Below are 22,500 nucleotides of genomic sequence, written 5' to 3' on the forward strand. Positions count from 1 at the left end.
TGTTAAACTAGTTGGGTTAAAAACAGCCCAACATTTAACTCAACTATAGGTTGTTATATTATAGCACCTTCCCAACTATGGGCTATTTTAATTATTATATAATTTAGCCCAACACATTGGGTTATTTTGATTAAATGTTTTTTTTTCTTTTTTTTCTCCATACTTATATATAATATAGCTGCAGTAATTAAATTAGGGTATGGTGTAAAATTAGGAGCAAAATGATGCAACATGATATATTAATGTGCCTTATAAACAGCCATCATCCTCAAAACATTAATGTTAAGACATTAGGAAACACTAAGAATGATCCCTAAACTAAAGCATTGCCAGATCACTCATAATATAATATAAGTGTATCTCCTGTACAGCAGTGCATCTTCATTGTTGCTGTGGTTACCTGTTCGTGCGCTATGTGTAAAAAAGCTCCAATTGTTACCTAGTAACTTGCGGATGTAGTTGCCATGGGTACTGAGCAGTGGGGTGTAGAGGCAGAGGATGCGCTGCTGTTACCTGATAGTGTGCCAGAGTATTGAGACGCTTCCAGTCGTTGTCGATTTTGGTGGTGACATCCTCGTCCTGGAGAATAATACGTGCCATTCGACCCTGACGCCACTCTGAACACACAAAACGCACAGTTAGAATAAGATGACAGAGTACTATTAAAAACATCCTGTAAGATTCAGAACTTAAAACATTCTGGCTAGTGACCGTGATTATTTGCGTCAATATTGTAATCATGACTTTTTGAATCAATTATGAGTTGGCCATTTAAGCAAAGATTTTAAATAAATAAATAAATAAATAAATCATAATAATTAAAATATTCCCTTTTTCCCCTGTATTAAATAAATAAATTAAAATCTCCCTTTGTTCCCATATATAAAATAATACATAAATAAAAATAGATAAAATAAAAATATCCACTACTTCCTCTATATTAAAGAAATACAATAAATTAATAAATAAAATGAATGAATAAAAGTCCTCCGTTGTTCCCTATATTAAATAAATAAATAAATAAAAAAAATAAAAATCTTCTCTTGTTCCCCAATATTAAATAAATAAATATATTAAATAAAAATCTCCCCCTTTTCCCCCTATATTAAAAAAAAAAAAAAATCTTATACAATATTTCTGCTGTATTAAATAAAAATAAATAAATAAAATAAATAAAAATCTCCCCTTGTTCTCCTACATTAAATAAATAAACATAATAAATAAATTAATTAATAAAAAAAAACCTTTGTTCCCCTATATAAAATAAATAAATAAAAGTCTCCCGTTGTTCCCCTATATTAAATAAATATAATAAATAAATAAATAAATAAATAAATAAATAAAAATCTCTACTTGATCACCTATATTAAATAAATATAATAAATAAATAAAAATCTCTCCTCTTTTTCCTGTATTGAATAAATAAATACAAATAAATAAAATAAAAATATCCACTATTTGCCCTATATTAAATAAATAAATAATCTCCCCTTGTTCCCCTATAATAAATAAATATAATATAATAAATAAATATAATAAATAAATAAATAAAAAGAAAATCTCCCCTTTCGCCTACGTTAAATAAATAAATAAATAAATGAATACTATTAAAATCATCCTGTAACTCAAAACTTTCTGGTTAGTGAACAAAAAGCTTATATTAAAGTCAAATTGCCAAAGCAACAGGATGTGAAATGTGGCTATTTATTATGCAATAGTGTGGCTAAGCTCCGCCTCCACCAAAAGGTTGACGCCTACTTCTGCATTACTGCCAGATCAGTAGGGCTGCTTGATTGTGGAGAAAAAAAAATTAAATAAATCATAACCACGATTATTTTGGCCCGTATTAGAATCTGTTAATCAATCAATTATGATCTGTTTATATGTACAATATGTCTAATATGACAAAATCTCAGAGAAATATCCACAAGATGAATGTATAAAATTGATGGTCATTTTCTGGATGTGCAGTTTGTAGAGTAAAGGTCAGTCTAACTGAGCATCTTCTTCAAGCTGTTAAAGCACACTGTAAACACAAGAAAGCAGATAATTCTCTTACCGAGATCCATGTCTCCGACTTTGGGCCGCTGTGAGTACGGCGTGCCCTTAAAGACGGCGTCCAGCAGCTTCTCTTTGACCTGCGTGACGGTGTCACAGTTCAGGCATTTCACCATCACCTCGGCTGCGTTCTCATTCTCAGGGTTAATGCAGTGCAGCGTCTGCAGGTCACACAAACACACTCACACATTACCCAATCTACAGGAGATCAACCTGCTTTTGCTAAATGTTTTTGGAAGATAGAAAAATTATTTTAAGTCAGAATGATTCGCCCTCCTGTGAATCTGGTTTTCTTTTTCAAATATTTCCCAAATGATGTTGAACAGATTTAGCAAATGTTCACAGTATTTCCTATAATGTTTTTTCTTCTGGAGAAAGTCTTGTTTGCTTTATTTTGGCTAGCAAAAAAAGGCATTTAAAGGTCAATATTATTATCCCCTTAAGCAATTTTTGCTTTGATTGTCTCCAGAACAAACCACTGTTATACAATGACTTGCCTAATTACCCTAATTTTACCCTAATTAACCTAGTTAAGCCTTTGAATGTCATTTTAATATCACATTTCTTTCTTCTGGTGAACACTAAAAGATATTTCAAAGAAAGCTGAAAACCTGTAACCATTGACTTTCAGTAGGAAAAACAAACACATAAGTCAACGGTTACAGATTTCCAACATTTTTCAAAGCATCTTCTTTTGTTTTTAATACAAACAGGTTTAAAATGACTAAAGAGTAAATAAACAATGACAGAAGAAAGAAGAGGAGGGAATTCAAGAGGAGCACGTGATATGATTGACCGCAGCTGGTCTCATCTACAATCATTAGTCAGCCAATCAGATTAATCCAAACTCACTATAAGTAGCCTGGCAAAAACTTACTCCCTGATCTTCGTTTTCCGAAAAGAAACCCCCCCCCCTTCTCCCCCTTTCTTCCTTTACCACGGGGAGCTCTCGAGAACTACCTGATCTCGTACTCCCCTTACATGCTCAATCGACGAGGCGGGAATTAGGCTCAATTATTTCCGAGCTCAGGGTTCTCTCCTGGGACAGCATGCCAAACCTGCTAATAGCGTCAAGCAATCTGTAAGTGTGAATACTTGAAATGCATGCAGCTTTAAAATGACTAAAGAGTAAATAAATGATGACAGAATAAATTTTTTAGCATGCACTTTCCCATTAATGAATAAATGCTGATTAAAAAAAACTAAAGAATAAAGAAATGGAAGTCAGTAGTTACAGGCTTCCAACATTTTTCAAAATATCTTCTTTTGTGTTTGCCAAAAGAAAGAAATGCAAAGTTTTAAAATGACTACAGAGTAAATGAAGGATGACAGAAATGAAGTTTTAGCATGCACTTTCCCATTAACAAATAAATGCTGTGATTAAAAAAAAGAAAACAGATATGGAGGTCAATGGTTACGGGTTTCCAACATTTTTCAAAATATCTTCTTTTGGGTTTAACAAAAGAAAGAAATGCAAGCAGATTTAAAATGTCTAAAGAGTAAATAAGCAATGACAGAATAAACATTTTTTGCATGCACTTTCCCATGATATGATATGAAAGGCGATGGTTACAGGTTTCCAACATTTTTCAAAATATCTTCTTTTGTGTTTGCCAAAAGAAAGAAATGAAAAGTTTTAAAATGACTAAAGAGTAAATAAACGATGACAGAATTGTAATTTTTGTCATTTTAAATGTCAAATTAGCTGAATATTAGTATCTAGAAAAATATCAAGTCAACTATTGTCGTCATCATGACAAAGATAAAAGAAATCAGTTATTAGAAATGAGTTATTACAACTATTGTGATTAGAAATCTGTTGAAAAGTCTTAATAATATTTTATAAAAAAAAAAATATTTATAAAAAAGTTATTTGGGGGTTGGGGGCAAATAATTCTGACTGTATTCTGTATATTACGTCCAAATATTCATCTTTGTTTCGGGCTTATTCAGAGCGGTTTGCTTGATGTTGTGTGCCACTGACCAGTGTTTTGTAGTCGATCTGCTGTCGGATGAGTTTGTCTTCACTCAGTGAGTATCTGGCTTCTCCAGTGATGGAGTCGATCGGTCCTTTCTCCATCTGCTGCTTTATGGCACAGTACAGCATGAAGAGAGGCTCGCCTGCACACTCCTGAACACACAAAACACACACACGGCACAATTACACACCAGCACACTCTCAAACACACACATGACAGAATGCGTTCCTAAAATCATTGGGAAAATATGTCCTGGGCTACATTTTTGAGAACTGAGAAATATGTTTATTGTATGTATGTATGTATAATGTACAGTTTGTAAATGACCTATTGTAAATACATCTATTTGTGATTAGTAATTTGCATTGCTAAGCAGTTCACAACTTTAAAGGTTAATTAAGAAACATAAAATAAATACTCATTATTAAAATAATAACAATGCAATTTAATGTAAAATCAATACAAATTAAATTAAGTAAAAAAAAAACATTAAAATTAAAATCTGTATTCTATATGCATTTGCCAGAAATGATCTGTTCCACAACACACATTGACACCAGGACAAACTGATGATGCATCCCAAAAGTGGCATCAATTTCAGCTGTGAGCCGGTATAACCAAAGTGCCAGCGTAACTGCATGATGGAGGAAGTTTTCCATTACTGGATAACTGTGTCTGCAGCATCAAGTCTTGCTATTTTGTCAATTGTGGTCATTTTGTCCACTTTCCCCAATGACTGGCACTTGTGGATTTATTTTTACTCGCCCCTCTCGCTTTGGTTCTGTCCATTTCACAGCACTTCAGCGCTCTCAGAAACACCTCATGTGTGTGACCGAGAAATGAGCGCTGAACACACAAGTCAAAATACTTTTAGTGTGGCACATCATTTCTTTATTTATTTCATCATTTTTGGTGTGTTTGGCACATTTACTTCAGACCTTTCAGCCACCTCACCAAATATATATATATATATATATATTTTTTTTTTTTCTGTCAGTAGCTTCAATGTCTGTCAGTCAAACTTGGTCTATTTTTGAATTCTAATGATATAGACAAATCAAACATATAGAGGAGCCAGGAATATTTTCATAAGCTAAAAAGTTTAATTAATGACTTTTATAACATTTATTGAACTAAAGAAAACAATAAAATTGCATTACTACCATAATTTGTGTATTTTAATTATGTAATGCTGTTTTTTTTACATTAACATTGTATTTTAATAATGTGAAGATGCTATAGAATCTGTATTTTATTAGTCTAAAACCCTAAATGCATGTTAAAAAAATGATTGCTTGCATTATTATTATTTAATCATATAAATGCATTTAATTAAAAAATTGCATTATTACGACTTTAAAATATCGATGTTTGTTTTATCATTTTAATTTATTTACATTATAATTGTTGCATTATTAAAATCACTTTATTATGTATTTGTTTCCTTTATAATACAGATTTAAAGTGTTTCCAAACCTTTATGAGTTTCTGTCTTCTGTTGAACACAAAGCTATTTCGAAGAAATCTGAAAACCTTTAACTATTGACTTTCAGTTGGAAAAACAAATACTATGGAAGTTAATGGTTACAGGCTTCCAACATTTTTCAAATGTCTTCTTTTGTGTTCAATGCAAACAGGTTTCAATTGACTAAAGAGTAAATAAATGATGACAGAGTAATTTTTATGAGAACTTTCCCATTAATGAAATAAATAAATAAATAAATAATAATAATAATAATAAACGCTGTTATTAAAAAAAAAACTACAGATATGGAAGTCAATGGTTACAGATTTCTAACATTTTTTTAAATATCTTCTTTTGCTTTTGACAAAAGGAAGAAATGCAAAGCTTTAAAATACCTAAAGAATAAATAAATTATGACATAAATTTTTTTTTTGCATGAACTTTCCCATTAATCAATAAATGTTGTGATTTTAAAAAAAAATAAAATTTGGAAGTCGATGGTTACAGGTTTCCGCTATTTTTCAAAATATCTTATTTTGATTTAAGAGAAAATACATGCAAGCAGTTTTTAAATGAATAAAGTGTAAATAATTGATGACAGAATAAATTTTTTTCAAGAACTTTCCCATTAATTAATATATGTAGTAATTAAAAAAAATAATAATAAAATATGGAATTCAATGGTTACAGGTTTCCAACATTTTTCAAAATATCTTCTGTAGCGTTTAACAGAAGAAAGAAATGGAAGCAGTTTTAAAATAACTAAATAAGCAAATGATGAAAGTATTGTCATTTTTGCATGCACTTTCTCTTTATTAAATGCTGTGATAAGAAAAAAATACAAATATGGAAGACAGTGGTTACAGGTTTCCATCATTTTTCAAAGTATCTTCTTTTGTGATAAGTCAAAATAAATGCAAACAGGTTTAAAAAGCCTAAAGATTAAATAAATGATGACAGAAATCTAATTTTAGCATGAACTTTCCTATTAATTAATAAATGTTGTGATTCCAAAAAGAAAACAGAAATGGAATTTAATGGTTACAGGTTTCCAACATTTTTTAAAATATCTTCTTTTGTGTTTTACAAAAGAAGGAAACGCAAAGTTGTAAAATGACTAAAGAGTAAATAAATGATGACAGAATTGTAATTTTTGCATGCACTTTCTCATTAATAAATAAATTCTGTGATTTAAAAAAAGAATACAAATATGGAAGTCAGTGGTTACAGGTTTCCAACATTTTTCAAAGTATCTTCTTTTGTGTTAAGAAGAAATAAATGCAAACAGGTTTAAAAAGCCTAAAGATTAAATAAATGATGACAGAAATCAAACTTTAGCATGAACTTTCCCATTAATTAATAAATGCTGTGATTAAAAAGAATACAGATATACAGGTTTCCAACATTTTTCAAAATATCTTCTTTTGTGTTTAACAAAAGAAAAACAAGCAGCTTTAAAATAACTAAATAATAAGCAAATGATAAAAGAATTGTCAATTTTGCCTGCACTTTCCCTTTAATAAATAAATGATGTAATTTAAAAAAAAAAGAATACAGAAATGAAAGTCAAAGATTACAGATTTCCAACCTTTTTCAAAATATCCTCTTTTGGGTTTGACAAAAAAAACTGCAAAGCTTTAAAATGGCTTTTTAAAAATGAATAAATTCAGTGATTAATACAGATTTTACAGATGTGTTTATTTCGTTGGTACTGTCTTAAAGAGCTTATGTGCAACTCCTACAACAATAAATAAGATGGAAAAAACACTCTTGCTTCTCCCGGGAGCGTCAGGCGTGTAAAAACAGCTGTTTAGACGTGGAAACGAGCATCGGGAAACGCGAACAGAGCCGAGGCGAGCAGACGAGGGTTAATCGAAGGCTAATGACTGTGGAGGAGAAGCTGCAGAAACACTTCAGAGCTGGATACGTGTCAAACAGCCAATCACACGCCTCCTACACACATCCTCTGGCTTTCATCGTTCACAACTGCTGCTCTTCTCGTCTCGCTCTCGCTAATTTGATCATCATCTTGGTTCTGTCAGTCCCGTCTGTCTCCTGAGAGTTTGTTTTTAATGTATGACACAAATGTGAGGTGGAGAACGCACTACCAGATCAGTGCGCTAGTATTTAAAGCTCCCGTGAAATCAGTATGAAGTGTTTGAGATGTTGGTAGGGCTGAGCGACATGATACAAGTCATCTCATATCCTGATAACCATATTTATTACACAGCTGTCTGATATATTTGCGTCTGATTGGTCAGGCGCAACATTTAAGGTATGTTATTCCCAGATAACAACCAATAAATAATCCAGACTCATCATGAAACTTGAGTGTCAGTGAATAGTTACAATACTACTATACTGATATACTCCATCAGCTGTTTATGTTTCTTTCAGCTTTGTGTTTTAGACTGTTTGGTGCCATCTAGTGTCTGAATAACGCGCAGGTTAGTGTATACTCCATCAGCTGTTTCTGTCAGCTTTGTGTTTTTGACTGTTTGGCGCCATCTAGTGTCTGAATAATGAGCAGGTTAGTGTATACCCCATCAGCTGTTTTTGTTTTTGACTCTTTCGCGCCATCTAGTGTCTGAATAATGTGCAGGTTAGTGTATACTCCATCAGCTGTTTTTGTTTCTGTCAGCTTTGTGTTTTTCACTGTTTGGCGCCATCTTGTGTCTGAATAATTCGCAGGTTAGTGTATACTCCATCAGCTGTTTTTGATTTTGACTCTTTGGCGCCATCTAGTGTCTGAATAATGCGCAGGTTAGTGTATACTCCATCAGCTGTTTTTGTTTTTGACTCTTTGGCACCATCTTGTGTCTGAATAATGCGCAGGTTTGTATATACTCCATCAGCTGTTTCTGTCAGCTTTGTATTTTTGACTGTTTGGCGCCATCTAGTGTCTGAATAATGCACAGGTTAGTGTATACTCCATCAGCTGTTTTTGATTTTGACTCTTTGGCGCCATCTTGTGTCTGAATAATGCGCAGGTTAGTGTATACTCCATCAGCTGTTTCTGTCAGCTTTGTATTTTTGACTGTTTGGCGCCATCTAGTGTCTGAATAATGCACAGGTTAGTGTATACTCCATCAGCTGTTTTTGATTTTGACTCTTTGGCGCCATCTAGTGTCTGAATAATGCGCAGGTTAGTGTATACTCCATCAGCTGTTTCTGTCAGCTTTGTGTTTTTGACTGTTTGGCGCCATCTAGTGTCTGAATAATGCACAGGTTAGTGTATACTCCATCAGCTGTTTTTGTTTCTGTCAGCTGTGTGTTTTTGACTCATTGGCGCCATCTTGTGTCTGAATAATGCACAGGTTAGTGTATACTCCATCAGCTGTTTTTGTTTCTGTCAGCTTTGTGTTTTAGACTGTTTGGCGCCATCTAGTGACTGAATAATGCGCAGGTTAGTGTATACTCCATCAGCTGTTTCTGTCAGCTTTGTGTTTTTGACTCTTTGGCGCCATCTAGTGACTGAATAATGCGCAGGTTAGTGTATACTCCATCAGCTGTTGACGTTTCTGTCAGCTTTTTTTTGCTTAATTTACATATTAATAAACTATTATAGCTCAGAGCAATGTTTTGTGTCTAATTTTTATGTTTTGTGGCAAGTGGCTATGGATTAAGGAGGATAAAGTATATCTAGGATGGTTGTTTTTGCTAAATAAAAGCCCTTCGTCTTTATAAAACAGTGGCTTCTGATAAACCTATCGGGCTTTATTCTGTGATAACAACCTCCTGGTTGTACTTTATCATTTACATATCACAATATAGAATCTTTCCTGTAAATTAACTCAGTTATTAATTCATATACATTGTAATATTTCTTTCTAAGTCACTACATAATTCATTAATATTGTTATTTGATCAATATAGTGAATTCTAACACTGGCATAGAGAAACACGGATCATACTTTATTTTAAGGTGCAATTCTCAATGTGAACAAACCACTAATTACAATGTTTAGTTCACATAAACTACTAATTAGCTAATTATTAATAATTATTAAGGTATACCTGACAAAAGTCTTGTCGTCTATCCAAGTTTTAGTAACAACAAATAATAACTCAACCTCAAGTTGATGATTTAATATCAGAAGTGTCTCATATGAAAGGCGAAGGCCTCTAGATTTTGCTTATTTGAGCTCAATAAAATCTGATCATGTCTTGATAATTAATGATTTGATGAGGACAGTGCGGTCTGACTCTGCTTAAACTAAAGTCTCATCACTGAACAGAAATAATGTCCAGTATAGAATATAAAGTCCTGCTGCAGTGGAGACAGAATGAATATTGTGTCTGACTCCATCATGAGCTTGGAGGACTGCATCCATACATCTCTGCACTGACTCACATCACTGATTAATAAAGTCATCTGGAATGAAGAAGAAAGCGTTCAGCAGGATCCCAGAGTTCATCAAGAGACTTTTTGTTCATCTTTAACGCCTCCTCCATCTTACCCCAGATATGCTTAATAATGTTCATGTCTGGTGACTGGGCTGGCCAATCCTGGAGCAGCTTGAGCTTCTCTGCTTTCAGGAGCTTTGATGTGGAGGCTGAAGTATGAGGAGCGCTATCCTGCTGGAGAATTGTCCCTCTCCTGTGGTTTGTAATGTAATGGGCTGCACTAATGTCTTGATACCTCAGGCTGTTGATGTTGCAGATCTCTCGCACGCCCCCATACTGAATGAACCCCAAACCATGATTTCTCCTTTACCAAACTTGACTGATTTCTTTGAGAATCTTGGTCCATGCTGGTTCCAGTAGGTCTTCTGCAGTATTGGTGATGATTGATGCAGATCAACAGATGATTCAGTTCATGCAATAAGCCGGTGTAGAACTGCTGGAAAATAATTAGTTTTTTTTTTAAGTTCACCACTAAAATAGTTTCCCAAACTATGATGACTTTCGTTACACTATCAAAACCCCAGAAATGTGCCATCAATGTCGTTTCACGCAGTCTTTATGGGTAATTTATGGCTAATTATCCTAAGTAATTAAAGCGTATAAAAAAACTCAGACAGGTTTGATCATCAGCACCGGTAAAACAACAGCCGCCTGTGACTCCTGCTGGATGTTTGTCGTGTCTCTTGTGTCCCTCGCTGGGATCCGTAGTGTGACGGCGCGGCCCGTCCATATGCTGGTCTGCCACACTGCGCTCATTAGCACAGGGGATAATTAAACACACAGCTGTTAATGAGGCAGTGTGTGTTTACGGAAGAGCTTTATATTAATGCAGGTTTCTAAAGACTGTAATAATGAACTTCCCCTGAGGGACGCATCTCACTCTCTTGTTTGTAAATCTCAGGATGTGACCACAAATAAACACAAGGAGAAATAATCATTTAACATCCAGCACAATGTTGTGCTTATATCGACTGTGTTCTCTTTTAAAAATTGATTCAAATATCATTGTAATTAATGTCAGGTGTTTCAGATAGGGTTTTAATGTCTTGGTGCAAATCTTTTTCTACATTTGTTTAAAAACGGCCATGCCATATTTCATAATTTTACTACAATGTTAATTTGAATTGGCAAAACTATCAGCAATTTATGCAAATGTAAAATAAAAATAATTTAAGCATTTTGAATATTTTAAGTTATATTTGGTTCACCAAGGCTTAATGTTTTTCATAAAGTTGTCACAATCACCAGTGCTCTAATCCTTGCAGATCATTGGAGAACAACACATACACTGAACTGGACTACAATACCATCATGCACCTCACACACACACACCAGTTCCTGACTGCCTGATTACACACACAGCTGGTAACTCATCATGGACTGATGACCTGGACTTTACATTCACCTCTCACACACACTTTGCTGAGTCTTGTCATCCTAGCATTACGAAGCGTTTTCCTTTTGTCTATTCTTTCCATGCCTGTTGACCCTCGCCTTGTTTTTGTTGATGCTGTTTGCCATTTGTAAATAGCTTTTCTGTATGCAAATATACTCAAATGTGAAATTTTAATCATTTTTCAAATATTTCCAGATTTTTTTTTTGACATTTAATAGAGCAATGAAACTTTTTTTAGTATTTCCAATTAGATCTTACTTCAGGAAAAAAGTCTTATTTCTTTTAGTTCGGCTGGAATAACAATTATATGCACTTTTTTCTTATTTTAAATGGCTAATGTCAATATTATTAGCCCCCTTAAGAAATATCTAGTTTTTTGTGGCTACAGAAACAACCACCGTTGTCCAGTAACCTGCTAATTAACCTAACTTGCTTAATTCTCCTAATCAAGCCTGTAAATGACACTTTATTAGTGAGGGAATCAGTTGTGCTGTTAGTCATTTAGTCACAATTTAATGCCTTATTTACTTACCCTATTGTAAGGTAATGTAATGTGTATTTATATAGTGCGTTTATTGTGTATGGCCATACACCCAAAGCGCTTCACATCATGGGGGGGGGGGGGGGGGGGGGGGGTCTCTCCACACAACCACCTGTGTGCAGCATCCACTTGGATGATCCACTTTATTATTTTGCTTGTTTTAAGGGAAAAACTTGCTTAAGACACAATTTTTTGCCTGCAAATGCTTCTTGATTTCTTGAATTTTCAGATATTTGTACTTAAAATAAAAAACAAAAAGTAAGAATACATTTTTTTGCAATGAACTGCACTCACACTAGGCTATCTAAACTGTGCCTGGACATGTTTCCCGGTTTGTTTGACAACTGTGAGTGCTCTTAATCTTGCCCAGGCACGGTTCAGTTGAAGGCAATTGAAGAGATGTGGCAGAGCACGGTTCGTTAGGGCTTAGTGTGAGTGCAAAGTGTGCCTGAGCGTGAAACTGAAGGTGCAACATCACCTCTAAGATGCAGTGTGAGTGCAGGTTACTGACTTAGTCAATTAAAAACAGCCTAAAAGTAAAAAAAAAACTATGGGCCCTATCATACACACGGCGCAGTGTGGTGCAAGACGCGGCGCAATATTCTTTTGGTAGTTTCAGCTTGGCGCAAGAGTGGTTTTGAGGCGTTGCGCTACGCTGTATAAATAGAAAATGCATTAGCGCTCATATGTGCGCCCATAGGCGTTCTGGTCTAAAAAGGAAGGCGTTCTGAGGCGGACCACTGGCGCGTTGCTATTTTGAGAAACTATAATAGATTTTTCATTAGACCAAAACAAACCCGGTCTAAACTCCAGCGCCTCGCTTATGCACTGCTTAATACAGACAAGAGAGCAACAGGCAAATATCTTTACATATGAAAAAATGTAAATATTAAGGATATATATATAGGATATAATAAGAATAGATATAGGATATAAATATAAAGGCAAATATTACAAAACATATTATTTTCTAGCCTACATAAATATGAAAAATCACTGCTTTCATGTCTTCTTCATCTCGGGAGGCTTTTTCAGTTCATTCATAACAGTTTGCTTTTGTATAATGTTATTATTATTAGCAGTATTATTTATTATATCCATATTTATATTTGTTTTATTAAAAACAAGCTTAGATTTGCCCACCTGTCAGGTTTTAGACCATATGGGGCACAGCATGTGTTTTAGGATATAACTCAGGTATTTGAGCACATTTTGTTATTATTATTCATTATTAGAACTGAATTTAGAAATAGTTTTGAAACGAATATTTGCGCTTAACAAACGAAATTAATTATTTATAGACTAATTGATGTCTGTGTGTAAAGGTTTCCCTATCCAAGAGCGAAAGTGAAAGTGATCCATTATCTCTCATTCTCACGCTGTAGATGCTCTGTTTAACAGTTTTCTGTTAATAAACTGTTTACTGTTTGCTTGTGAAATGCTCAGTTTTTCCACTTAGACTTACTTTACGTCCTGTAAATAGTGAATGCGCTTATGGCGCGATGCATCTGGCTCTTAAAGGGAATGGGAGATGCGACTCTGATTGGTTTATTCTTAAAACACACCTATAACTCATTAAGAGAATAAACTCAACACTTTTAGACCATGTGCCTTGGCGCAAGGCAGATTTCCCGTCCTTAAATTAGCAAAAACGTGTCCTGACACGCCCTGAAAGCGTTTGCGCCCTGCGTTTTGCGCTCTGCGCATGGACCGTCAAAATAGAGCCCTCTGACTCAAATGTCTGTTTTACCTACTGTTACTATTTTGAAAGCAAAAAGCAAAATAACTTTCATCCTATCCATCAAAAATGTTATTCTCAAGCCTGACTAATAACATCCGTCTAGAAGGAGCAAACTAGACCAGAATAATCCACAGCAAACCACCTTCGACTGCTGATAAAGCGGTTTTCATCCCATCAGGGGAGCCAAACACCGAGTAAAAACCCTCAAAATACACCAACTCCAGCTTCTTCCACTCACCTTAAGAAACTTGTAGAGCAGGAAAGTAAACCAGTTTGTTAGCATCTTCTCAGCCACGGATTCAGTCCTGCGGGGGAAACAGAGTAAAAAAAATAAATGTCAAGGATTTATTTACTTGGGTGTCAGGAGTCCCTGAGGTAACCTTTAAGAGCAGAGAGATGCTTTGAAGGCTTCTTCATTCCCCAATTTCCCAAGTCTCACAACAAGAAAAACAGCCATTGCGATAACCAACATCTTCTGGGGGGATGTTGCATTAAACTCCCGTTTGACATCAAAGCGGCGCGGACGAATTATTCCACTGAGCGCGGCTCGGGGTGAAAAAAAAAACCTTCAAAGACCTGCGCTAGCAAAAGCACACACGCTAATAATTTAGCATTAATAACAAACCAAAGAGCTGCTCTCTCTCTCTCTCTCATGCAAAGCACTAAAGTTGATTAAGAAAACAGCAATTAAAAATATTCCATATCTTCTGTCATTAAACAGAAACCTGGCGCACAATAACAACCCTCAGAATGAGGCTAATTACACGGCCTGGTAATTAACGGACCTTATTAGTGCTAATCGAGCGAGAGGAGGCGTAGAGCAGGGATCTGCTGCTGAAATGTGTTTGTTTTTTGAAGCATCTCTTCTGTCGTTTGGGAAAATGATAAGGCTGAATGTGAACGACATGCTGTGAGGAGTTATTAAAAACCTGAGAACACGCTGGAAGAAACACTTCTGGGGGAGTGAAAGATGCAGATTTGACTGCTCACGTTTAATACGGCTTCAGGTAATTTTTGTGAAGTGAGGAAAACGAGGAAGAAGAAAATGAAGCTGTATCTGAAATCACCTCCTAGTACAGTGGTAGGGAACCTACAGTATGGCTCACGAGTCACATGTGGCTCTCCAGCTGTCTCCCTTCACAAATATTTTAGTTTAAAACTGTTATAACCGTCACTAGAAATCGATTTCCTTTTAAAAATACAATTACAATTGTCTTTTTATTGTTCTTTTACAGCAAAATAATAAAAACTACCATAAGTAGAAGTTGACCATTGCACGTGTGTAGTGCTGTGGATAAACTTGAATCACGACACTAATTAATAACCTGCATTTCTTAACCACGCGTGCACATAATTACCATAGAAACACAAGCTGTTTGCTCTTTATTTTCTAAATAATTGCAAAATAGGATTTTTGTTCTTTAAAACTGGCCACAATTAAAACGTTGCAGCATAGGCTACTTTATTTTTAATTATTTAAAGTAACCTAAATTTAAATAATAAAGTAAAGTAAGTAAAGGAACTTAATAGTGTTATTTTTTATAATAGAATAATGTTTGTTTATTTTTAATTGAGCCGCTTTTCAGAAAAAAGAAGAAGAGTTTATTAACCAAAATTTAAATAAATTGTCCTTTCATCATTCATGGACTTGCTTAACATGTAATGCTTCATATCTGTTTATTTTTTAAAAAATCTTTATTATTTTTTAGTTAGTAAAAAAAAAAAAAAAAAAAATATATATATATATATATATATATATATATATATATGCATGCATATAATATTTTTTATAATAATATATATAAAACACATTTGCCAAAAAAACAATTAAAAACAAAATCAGAAATGGCTCTTTACTGAAAAAAGGTTCCGACCCCTGTCCTAGAAAAACCTATAGTAATCACCAAGGGCGGATTTAGTGATTTGGAGTCTCTAAGTAACTCCTTCAGTAATCATATTCCTTCATATTTATATTTATTTGTTTATTTAGGTGCTCAGTCTCGTTTTCTTCATTTTAATGCAATCATTACATTTGAAATAATTTGATAAATAAAGTGAGTTCATGAATTCATAAATCTTCACTTTATTTGACTGCTGGACTAATCCATGATTGGGGCTGGGGGATGCATTCGCACAGATGTATATAATTAGGGTAAAATTGTATTTGTTAGACACAAACAAAATATAAGCACAAAATGTCATTTGATATAATTTATAAAAACTTCCAGGTGTTTATCGGGGATCCTTAGATTAACTGGAACCATCAGCGGCTGAGTCAAATTTAATAACTTAAATCCAAAATAAAGCACAAGTACAACAATTATTACTGTTTTTACTTTACTGTGAGAGTTGGGGTAAGGGTAGACGTTAATGAAATACTATTTAAATGGGTGATTTAATAAATAATATGAATAATACTCTGTATAACTACTGTTTTTACATTACTGTGAGGGTTGGGGTAGGTTTAGACAATAATAAAATACAATTTAATGGGTAGTTTAATAAATAAATCTGAATAATACTCTGTATAACTACTGTTTTTACATTACTGTGAAGGTTACAGTAGGTTTAGGTTAGGGGAAAAGTCCACATAAATCAATACTCTTTGTTTGTTTTTTACAAAATTCTGTGCATACAGTAAATGGCAAAATATCTCTGTCTGGCTTTGCTAATAGGTTAGGATTAATAATTAATTATTGGAAAATATTATTACTTCTACTGTTAACATTACTACTGTTACTTCTACTTGTAACATTACTGCTACTACTAATGGCAAATAAAAAAAAACTGACCAATTTTCATGACAATTATGATAATGACAGTATAACAATTCAATAAATACTCAACAGTACAGTGTTAACCATACATGAAAATATCATTTAACGTATATTTTTGCATAGAGTAATATCTACTATGATCTGTATAAAACTGGCTTAATATTTATTGATATAGTGACTTACTGACGTTATTTGCTTGCATTAATTTCATCTTCAGCATATCTGAGGATCTTTCATTGTAAGTGAGAGAGAGTGTGTGTGTGTGTGTGTGTGTGTACTGTAGATGAAATGTAGATTTGTTCATTTCAGAAAGAGCTTTACTGATATTGATTTAAGTGAAATCAGGGGATCTGAGGCGTATGTTTCCAGGCTGGAGCGATCATCTCGTCCGTCTCTCATCACATCTCGTCTCCGCAGGGAACATGTGTGTGTGTTCAGGTGTGTAATATCATCTGACAGAAACACAGCGATGAAGCGGAGCCGCAGCGAAAGGCCAAACCCAGAGAGAGAGAAATGATGGGACAGAAAATGTGACCCCTAAGAGTCAAACTCCTCATCCTCATCATTTCCATCAGGTTCATTAACAGCGTCTCAAGCAGGGGCGACAGGGGACATTTTTAACGTCAAGTAATTAATCAGACGGATTAAGGAGGAATGATACCGGAGGAAACTGTGAATAAAATACCCTATACTAAAATAAAATAAAACAACAAAAAAAGTTCAATAAATAGAACAAATTAATAAAAAAATAATTGAATTAAATTAAAAATAAGAATAAAATAAACTAAATAAAATAAAATAAATCATATTGAGAGTTTGTAAATCAGATTACAATCAAGAATGGAATCAAACTGAATCAACAGCTTCTGAACAAGAATCGAATTAGGAACTGAATCAAATCTTATCAAACCGATTAGAATTGAGTGGCGAGTTTGTGAATCCGAATCTAATCAAGAATGAAACCAAATCGACAGCTTCTGAATCAGAATCGAATCAAGAATTGAATCAAATCGAGAGCTTGTGTATCAGAACCGAATCAAGAACTGAATCAAATCGAGAGCTTATGAATCAGAATTGAATCAAGAATGGAATCAAATTGAGAGCTTCAGAATCAGAATTGAATCAAGAACGCAATCAAATCGAGAGCTTCTGAATCAGAATCAACTCAAAAATGGAATCAAATCTTAAACCAAATCAAATTGTGAGTTTGTGAATCGGAATCGGATGAAGAATGGAAATCAATGGAATCAGTAGCTTCTAAATCAGAATCGAATTGGGAACTGAACCAATTTGATCAAACCGAATCAAATTGATTTGAGAGTTTGTGAATCAAAATCTAATCCAGAATCAAATCAAAGCTTCTGAATCAGAGTTGAATCAAGATTGGAATCAAATTTACATTTTGGGAATCAGAATTGAACCAAAAATTGAATCAAATCTTGTCAAACCAAATAAAATTGAATTGAGAGTTTGTGAATCACATTCTAATTAAGAACGGAATCAAATCAAGTTGACAGCTTATGAATCAGAATCAAATCAGGGACTTAATCAAATCTGATCTAAAACAAATCGATAGCTTGTGAATCTGAATCTAATCAAGAATAGAATAAAACTGAGAGCTTATGAATCAGAATCAAATCAGGGATTTAATCAAATCTGATCAAACTAAAACAAATAGAGAGTTAGTCAATCATAATCGAATTAAGATTGGAATTAAATTGATAGCTCATGAATCAGAATCAAATCAGAAATAGAATAAAATCTTTTCAAATTGAATCGAACTGAATTGAGAGTTTGTGAATCAGATTCTAATCAAGAAAGGCATCAAATAGAATCAATAGCTTATGAATCAGAATCAAATCAGGAATTGAATCAAATCTTCTCAAACCAAATCATATTGATAGTTTGCAAATCAGAATAGAATCAAGAATGGAATCAAACTGAATCGACAGCTTGTGAATCAGAATGAAATGCAAATGAACACCTAACCCTAAACCAGTCGTTTGCTACCGTACCTCCGCAACAGGAGTTTGGGGTGGTTTTTGCTCTCCAGGTTCTTGTCGATGAGGTCTGCCAGCAGCTGTTTCAGGACCCCAGTGGCGTACTCCATCTCCCCCTGCAGGCCGCTCATGATGAGGGATGCCACGTTCCCACGGTCCCGCATGGAGAACGAGCGCTGAGCCTCCAGCGTGCGGATGAAGGTCAGCAAGAAATGCTTCTTATTCAGCAGCTGCCCGAACAGAGTCAAAGCCTTCTCCACGTTGGCCGGAACCTGATATAAACAGGGATCACACTTTACAACTAATTCTCTGACTTTTCCCTTACACACCGTGTCCTAATATCACATGACGTGACAAGATGACAAGATTGTAGATTCATTATTTAAGATTGTACATTAAGATCTATTAAAATTCCAGAAATTGCATGACTGGTGGAAACCCTAAATTGTGTGTGTGTGTGTGTGTGTTTGTGTGTGTGTGTGTGTCACACCTCCATCTCCTTCAGCACCGGATGGTCCTCGATCCCAGGGAAAAGCACTCTCATGGCGTAAGTGCGGTAATCCAGGAACGGGATGCCAGATCCATCCAGATCCTGAGTCAGCTCATGGATATCAGTCTGCAGCTCTGCAAATGCTGAAAACACACACACAGAAATGGTATTAAATCTACATTCAATACATTGAATTGAGGATCAAATCAAGAGCTTGTGAATAAGAATAAAAATTGTGAATCAGAAGCAAATCAACAATGAAATAGAATCAAATTGAGAGCTTGTTAATTAGAAGTAAATAAAAAATTGAATTGAATCAAAAGCTTGTGATTCAGACTCAAACAAAAAATTGAATAAAATTGAATCAAGAACTTATGAATCAGAATCAAATAGAAAATTAAATAGAATCAAAAGCTTGTGAATCAGAATCAAATTACAGATGGAATAGAATCAAATTAAGAGCTTGTGAATAAGAACCAAATCAAAAATTGAATGGATTCAAATCAAGAGCTTGTGAATCAGAATCAAATCAAGAATTTATTAGAATCGAAAGTTTGTGAATCTGAATCAAAATAAAAATTTATTTGAATCAAGAGCTTGTGAATCAGAATCAAATTACAGATGGAACAATCAAATGGAAAGCTTGTGAATCAGAATCAACCAATAATTTTATAGAATCAAATCCAGAGCTAGTGAATCAGAATCAAACCAAAAGTGGAACAGAATCAAATTGATAGCTGGTGAATCAGAATCAAATTACAGATGGAACTAAATCAAATCGAGAGCTTGTGAATCAGAATCAAATCAAGAACTGATTTGAATCAAATTAATAGCTTAATCAGAATCAAATCAGCAACAGAACCAAATCTCATCAGACTAAATCAAATCGAGAAATTTTGAATCAAAATCAAGAATGAAATCAAATCAAACCGTTAGCTCCTGAATCAGAATCAAATTAAGAATTGAATCAAATCTAATTGAACCAAATCAAATTAAGAGTTTGTGAATCAGAAACTAATCAGGAATGGAATCAAAACTCAAAACAAACCAAACTGAGAGTTTGTGAATCAAAAACAAGAACGGTATAAAATCAAATAGGAAAGCTTCTGAATCAGAATCACATCAGGAAATGAATCATATCCTATCAATTCGAATTGAATTGAATTGAGAGTTTGTGAATCAGAATCTAATCAGGAATGAAATTAAGTTGAATCAAAAGCTTAATCAATCAGAATCAAATCAGCAATTGAATCAAATCTTATCAAACTGAATCAAAATGAATTTAGAGTTTGTGAATCAGAATCAAGAATGGCATAAAATCAAATAGGAAAGCTTCTGAATCAGAATCACATCAGGAAATGAATCATATCCTATCAATTCGAATTGAATAGAATTGACAGTTTGTGAATCAGAATCTAATCAGGAATGGAATCAAATCGAATCAATAGCTTAATCAATCGGAATCAAATCAGCAATTGAATCAAATCTTATTCAACTGAATCAAATTGAATTGAGAGGGTCTAGGAAATGAGTCTCCTGGCTTGAGGAGTTCTGAAATGTACTACACCAGTTAACTTCAGACTGCATGCATCTGACTGGAGATGTCTTCTAACACTGATCATCTCCTTGAAGGACATCAACAGTTATTCCTCACACTCTTACGGCATCTCTGCTCCTCACACACGTCCACACACGAGGAATATCTGCTTTCACTCTCAAACTCACGATCCTGCCATCAGCTAATCAATCTGGATGTTGTGGTTATTTACGCTCTTATTTTATTCATTCTGGAGGACGCCTCATCACTCCTCCGTGACCTGTCACTCTCACCTCCCGCCATCCATCTCTTTTATCCTCTCTTCCCTGTCCTCATCCCTCTCTCCGAGTCTGCGGAAAGACAAGGTCACCACCTCGGCCCGACAGAGACGGATAATGGCCGACTCATGACCGCACTGACGTTCAGTGTGTGTGTGTGTGTGTGTGTATGTGTGTGTGTGTGTATGATAAACGATGTGTGCATCATGAGGTCATCGCTAACAGGAGACAAGACAATACACAGCCAATCGGAGAAGGAGAAAGAGAGAGGAAGATGGAATTAAACTATGAAGCCAATTGAGGAAGATTGAAGATGAGATGGAGAAGACAAACACATCAACTAAAGAGAGGACAGATGGAAAATCATCGGGAAAAAAGAACAGAAAGTGTGATTTAGAGAAAGATATTTTTACACAATTGTTGTAATTGTTGTTTTCAATCTTTCGTATTTTGTTTCACGCTCACACATTTTTTTTCCAGGTTAATTTCTACACTTAAAAAAATTGACTGGAAGATCTTCAAAATGGATTATTATGAAGCCAAAACTCTTAAAATGTGTATTATCCTCACATGTCAGTATTAGTTAACAGGTAAAACGAGTGAAGAGAATAAAATTGTGCTGAAAAAATGGACTAAGCATAAATACAGGCATGTGTAATAAAAAATACACTACAGAAAATGACATTGTTGATAATTGAAATCTAAAATTTAAAATTGACAAACAAAAATCTCTGATATCCCATGAGACTTTCAATCTCACTTTCAATGTCTGGAATAGACCACAAGAATAAAAAGAGTGAAAGTAAGAACAAAATAAAGCATTAAAGGGTGCAAAAATGTGAAAGAAAAAGCAAAAGAATGCATGAATAGGAACATAAAATGTAAACAAAAGACAGCAAAAAAATAAAAAATAAAAAACATTAAAGCATATGCATAAGTGAGTATTAAAAAGCTAAAGAAACATCTGAAATGAAGCATTAAAATGTGCAAAGGAAACAATGAAAACAGCAAATGCAACTGTGAAAAAGTATCAAAATAAACCATGACAACAATGTGTAACTGTGTGTAAGAAAACACTAAAATTAGTGCAAAAAAAGTGTGAAAAGTGCATTCAGTAAGTGTGAAAGCATAAAAATACAGAAATGTGAAAAAATTATAGAAAAGAGAAAGCAAAAATGCAAATGCAAAAGTCTGTGTAAAAAAGCAAAGCAAACATCGGAAAGCAAGAAAACATTGCATGAAAAGTGCAAAGAAAAAGGAACAACACAACGTGAAAATAAATCAAGAAAAGGGTAGAAATAATGCAAGTATTAAAAAGCTAAAAGAAAGCCTGGAAGCATGAAAATAAAGCAAGAAAAAGTGCAAAAGAAAAGTAAAAAATAGCAACAAAGAAAAAGGAAAAAAATTTTGAAAATCAACCATGAAAACAGAAAAAAAATGTGAGAGAGTGAAAGGAAATACAAGAGTGAAAACAATAGAAAAAAGTGCAAAATAAAGCAGAAAAGAGTGAAAGCATGAAAAATACAGTACAATTACAAATATTTACAAAAGATAAAAATTACTAATTGCATATCAAATTAATTATTAAAATTATTATTAATTATTAAAAAACAAAGCATGAAATGGTAAAACTATAAAGTATAACTATAAAACTACAGTAAAAAAATCATGAACAAAGAAAAATAAAGTGTGAAAGTAAATACAAAAGATTGAAAACAGTACATGAGTGAAAATGTGCATATACTGTACAAGTGCAAAAGAAAGCCGAAATAAGAGTAAAGCATGGGGGAAAACAGTATCACAAAATATATAAAAAAAGAGCAAAAATTTG

The 22,500-nt window shown here is 34.0% G+C and overlaps 1 protein-coding gene across 2 annotated transcripts in view; it reads right to left on the reverse strand.

Moving 5' to 3' along the window:
• plxna1b (plexin A1b) overlaps positions 1-22,500 on the reverse strand; it is a 222,898-nt gene that overhangs the window by 15,715 nt on the left and 184,683 nt on the right. For both annotated transcript variants that reach the window (XM_073953028.1, NM_001110010.1), the window contains 6 exon segments: positions 18,855-18,997; positions 18,380-18,636; positions 13,826-13,892; positions 4,043-4,189; positions 2,060-2,219; positions 514-617 (listed from right to left, as the gene is read on the reverse strand). In XM_073953028.1, coding sequence (XP_073809129.1) covers positions 514-617; positions 2,060-2,219; positions 4,043-4,189; positions 13,826-13,892; positions 18,380-18,636; positions 18,855-18,997 — 878 coding nt within the window.

The sequence above is a fragment of the Danio rerio genome, chromosome 6 (assembly GCF_049306965.1).
Source record: "Danio rerio strain Tuebingen ecotype United States chromosome 6, GRCz12tu, whole genome shotgun sequence".
Lineage (NCBI taxonomy): Eukaryota > Metazoa > Chordata > Actinopteri > Cypriniformes > Danionidae > Danio > Danio rerio.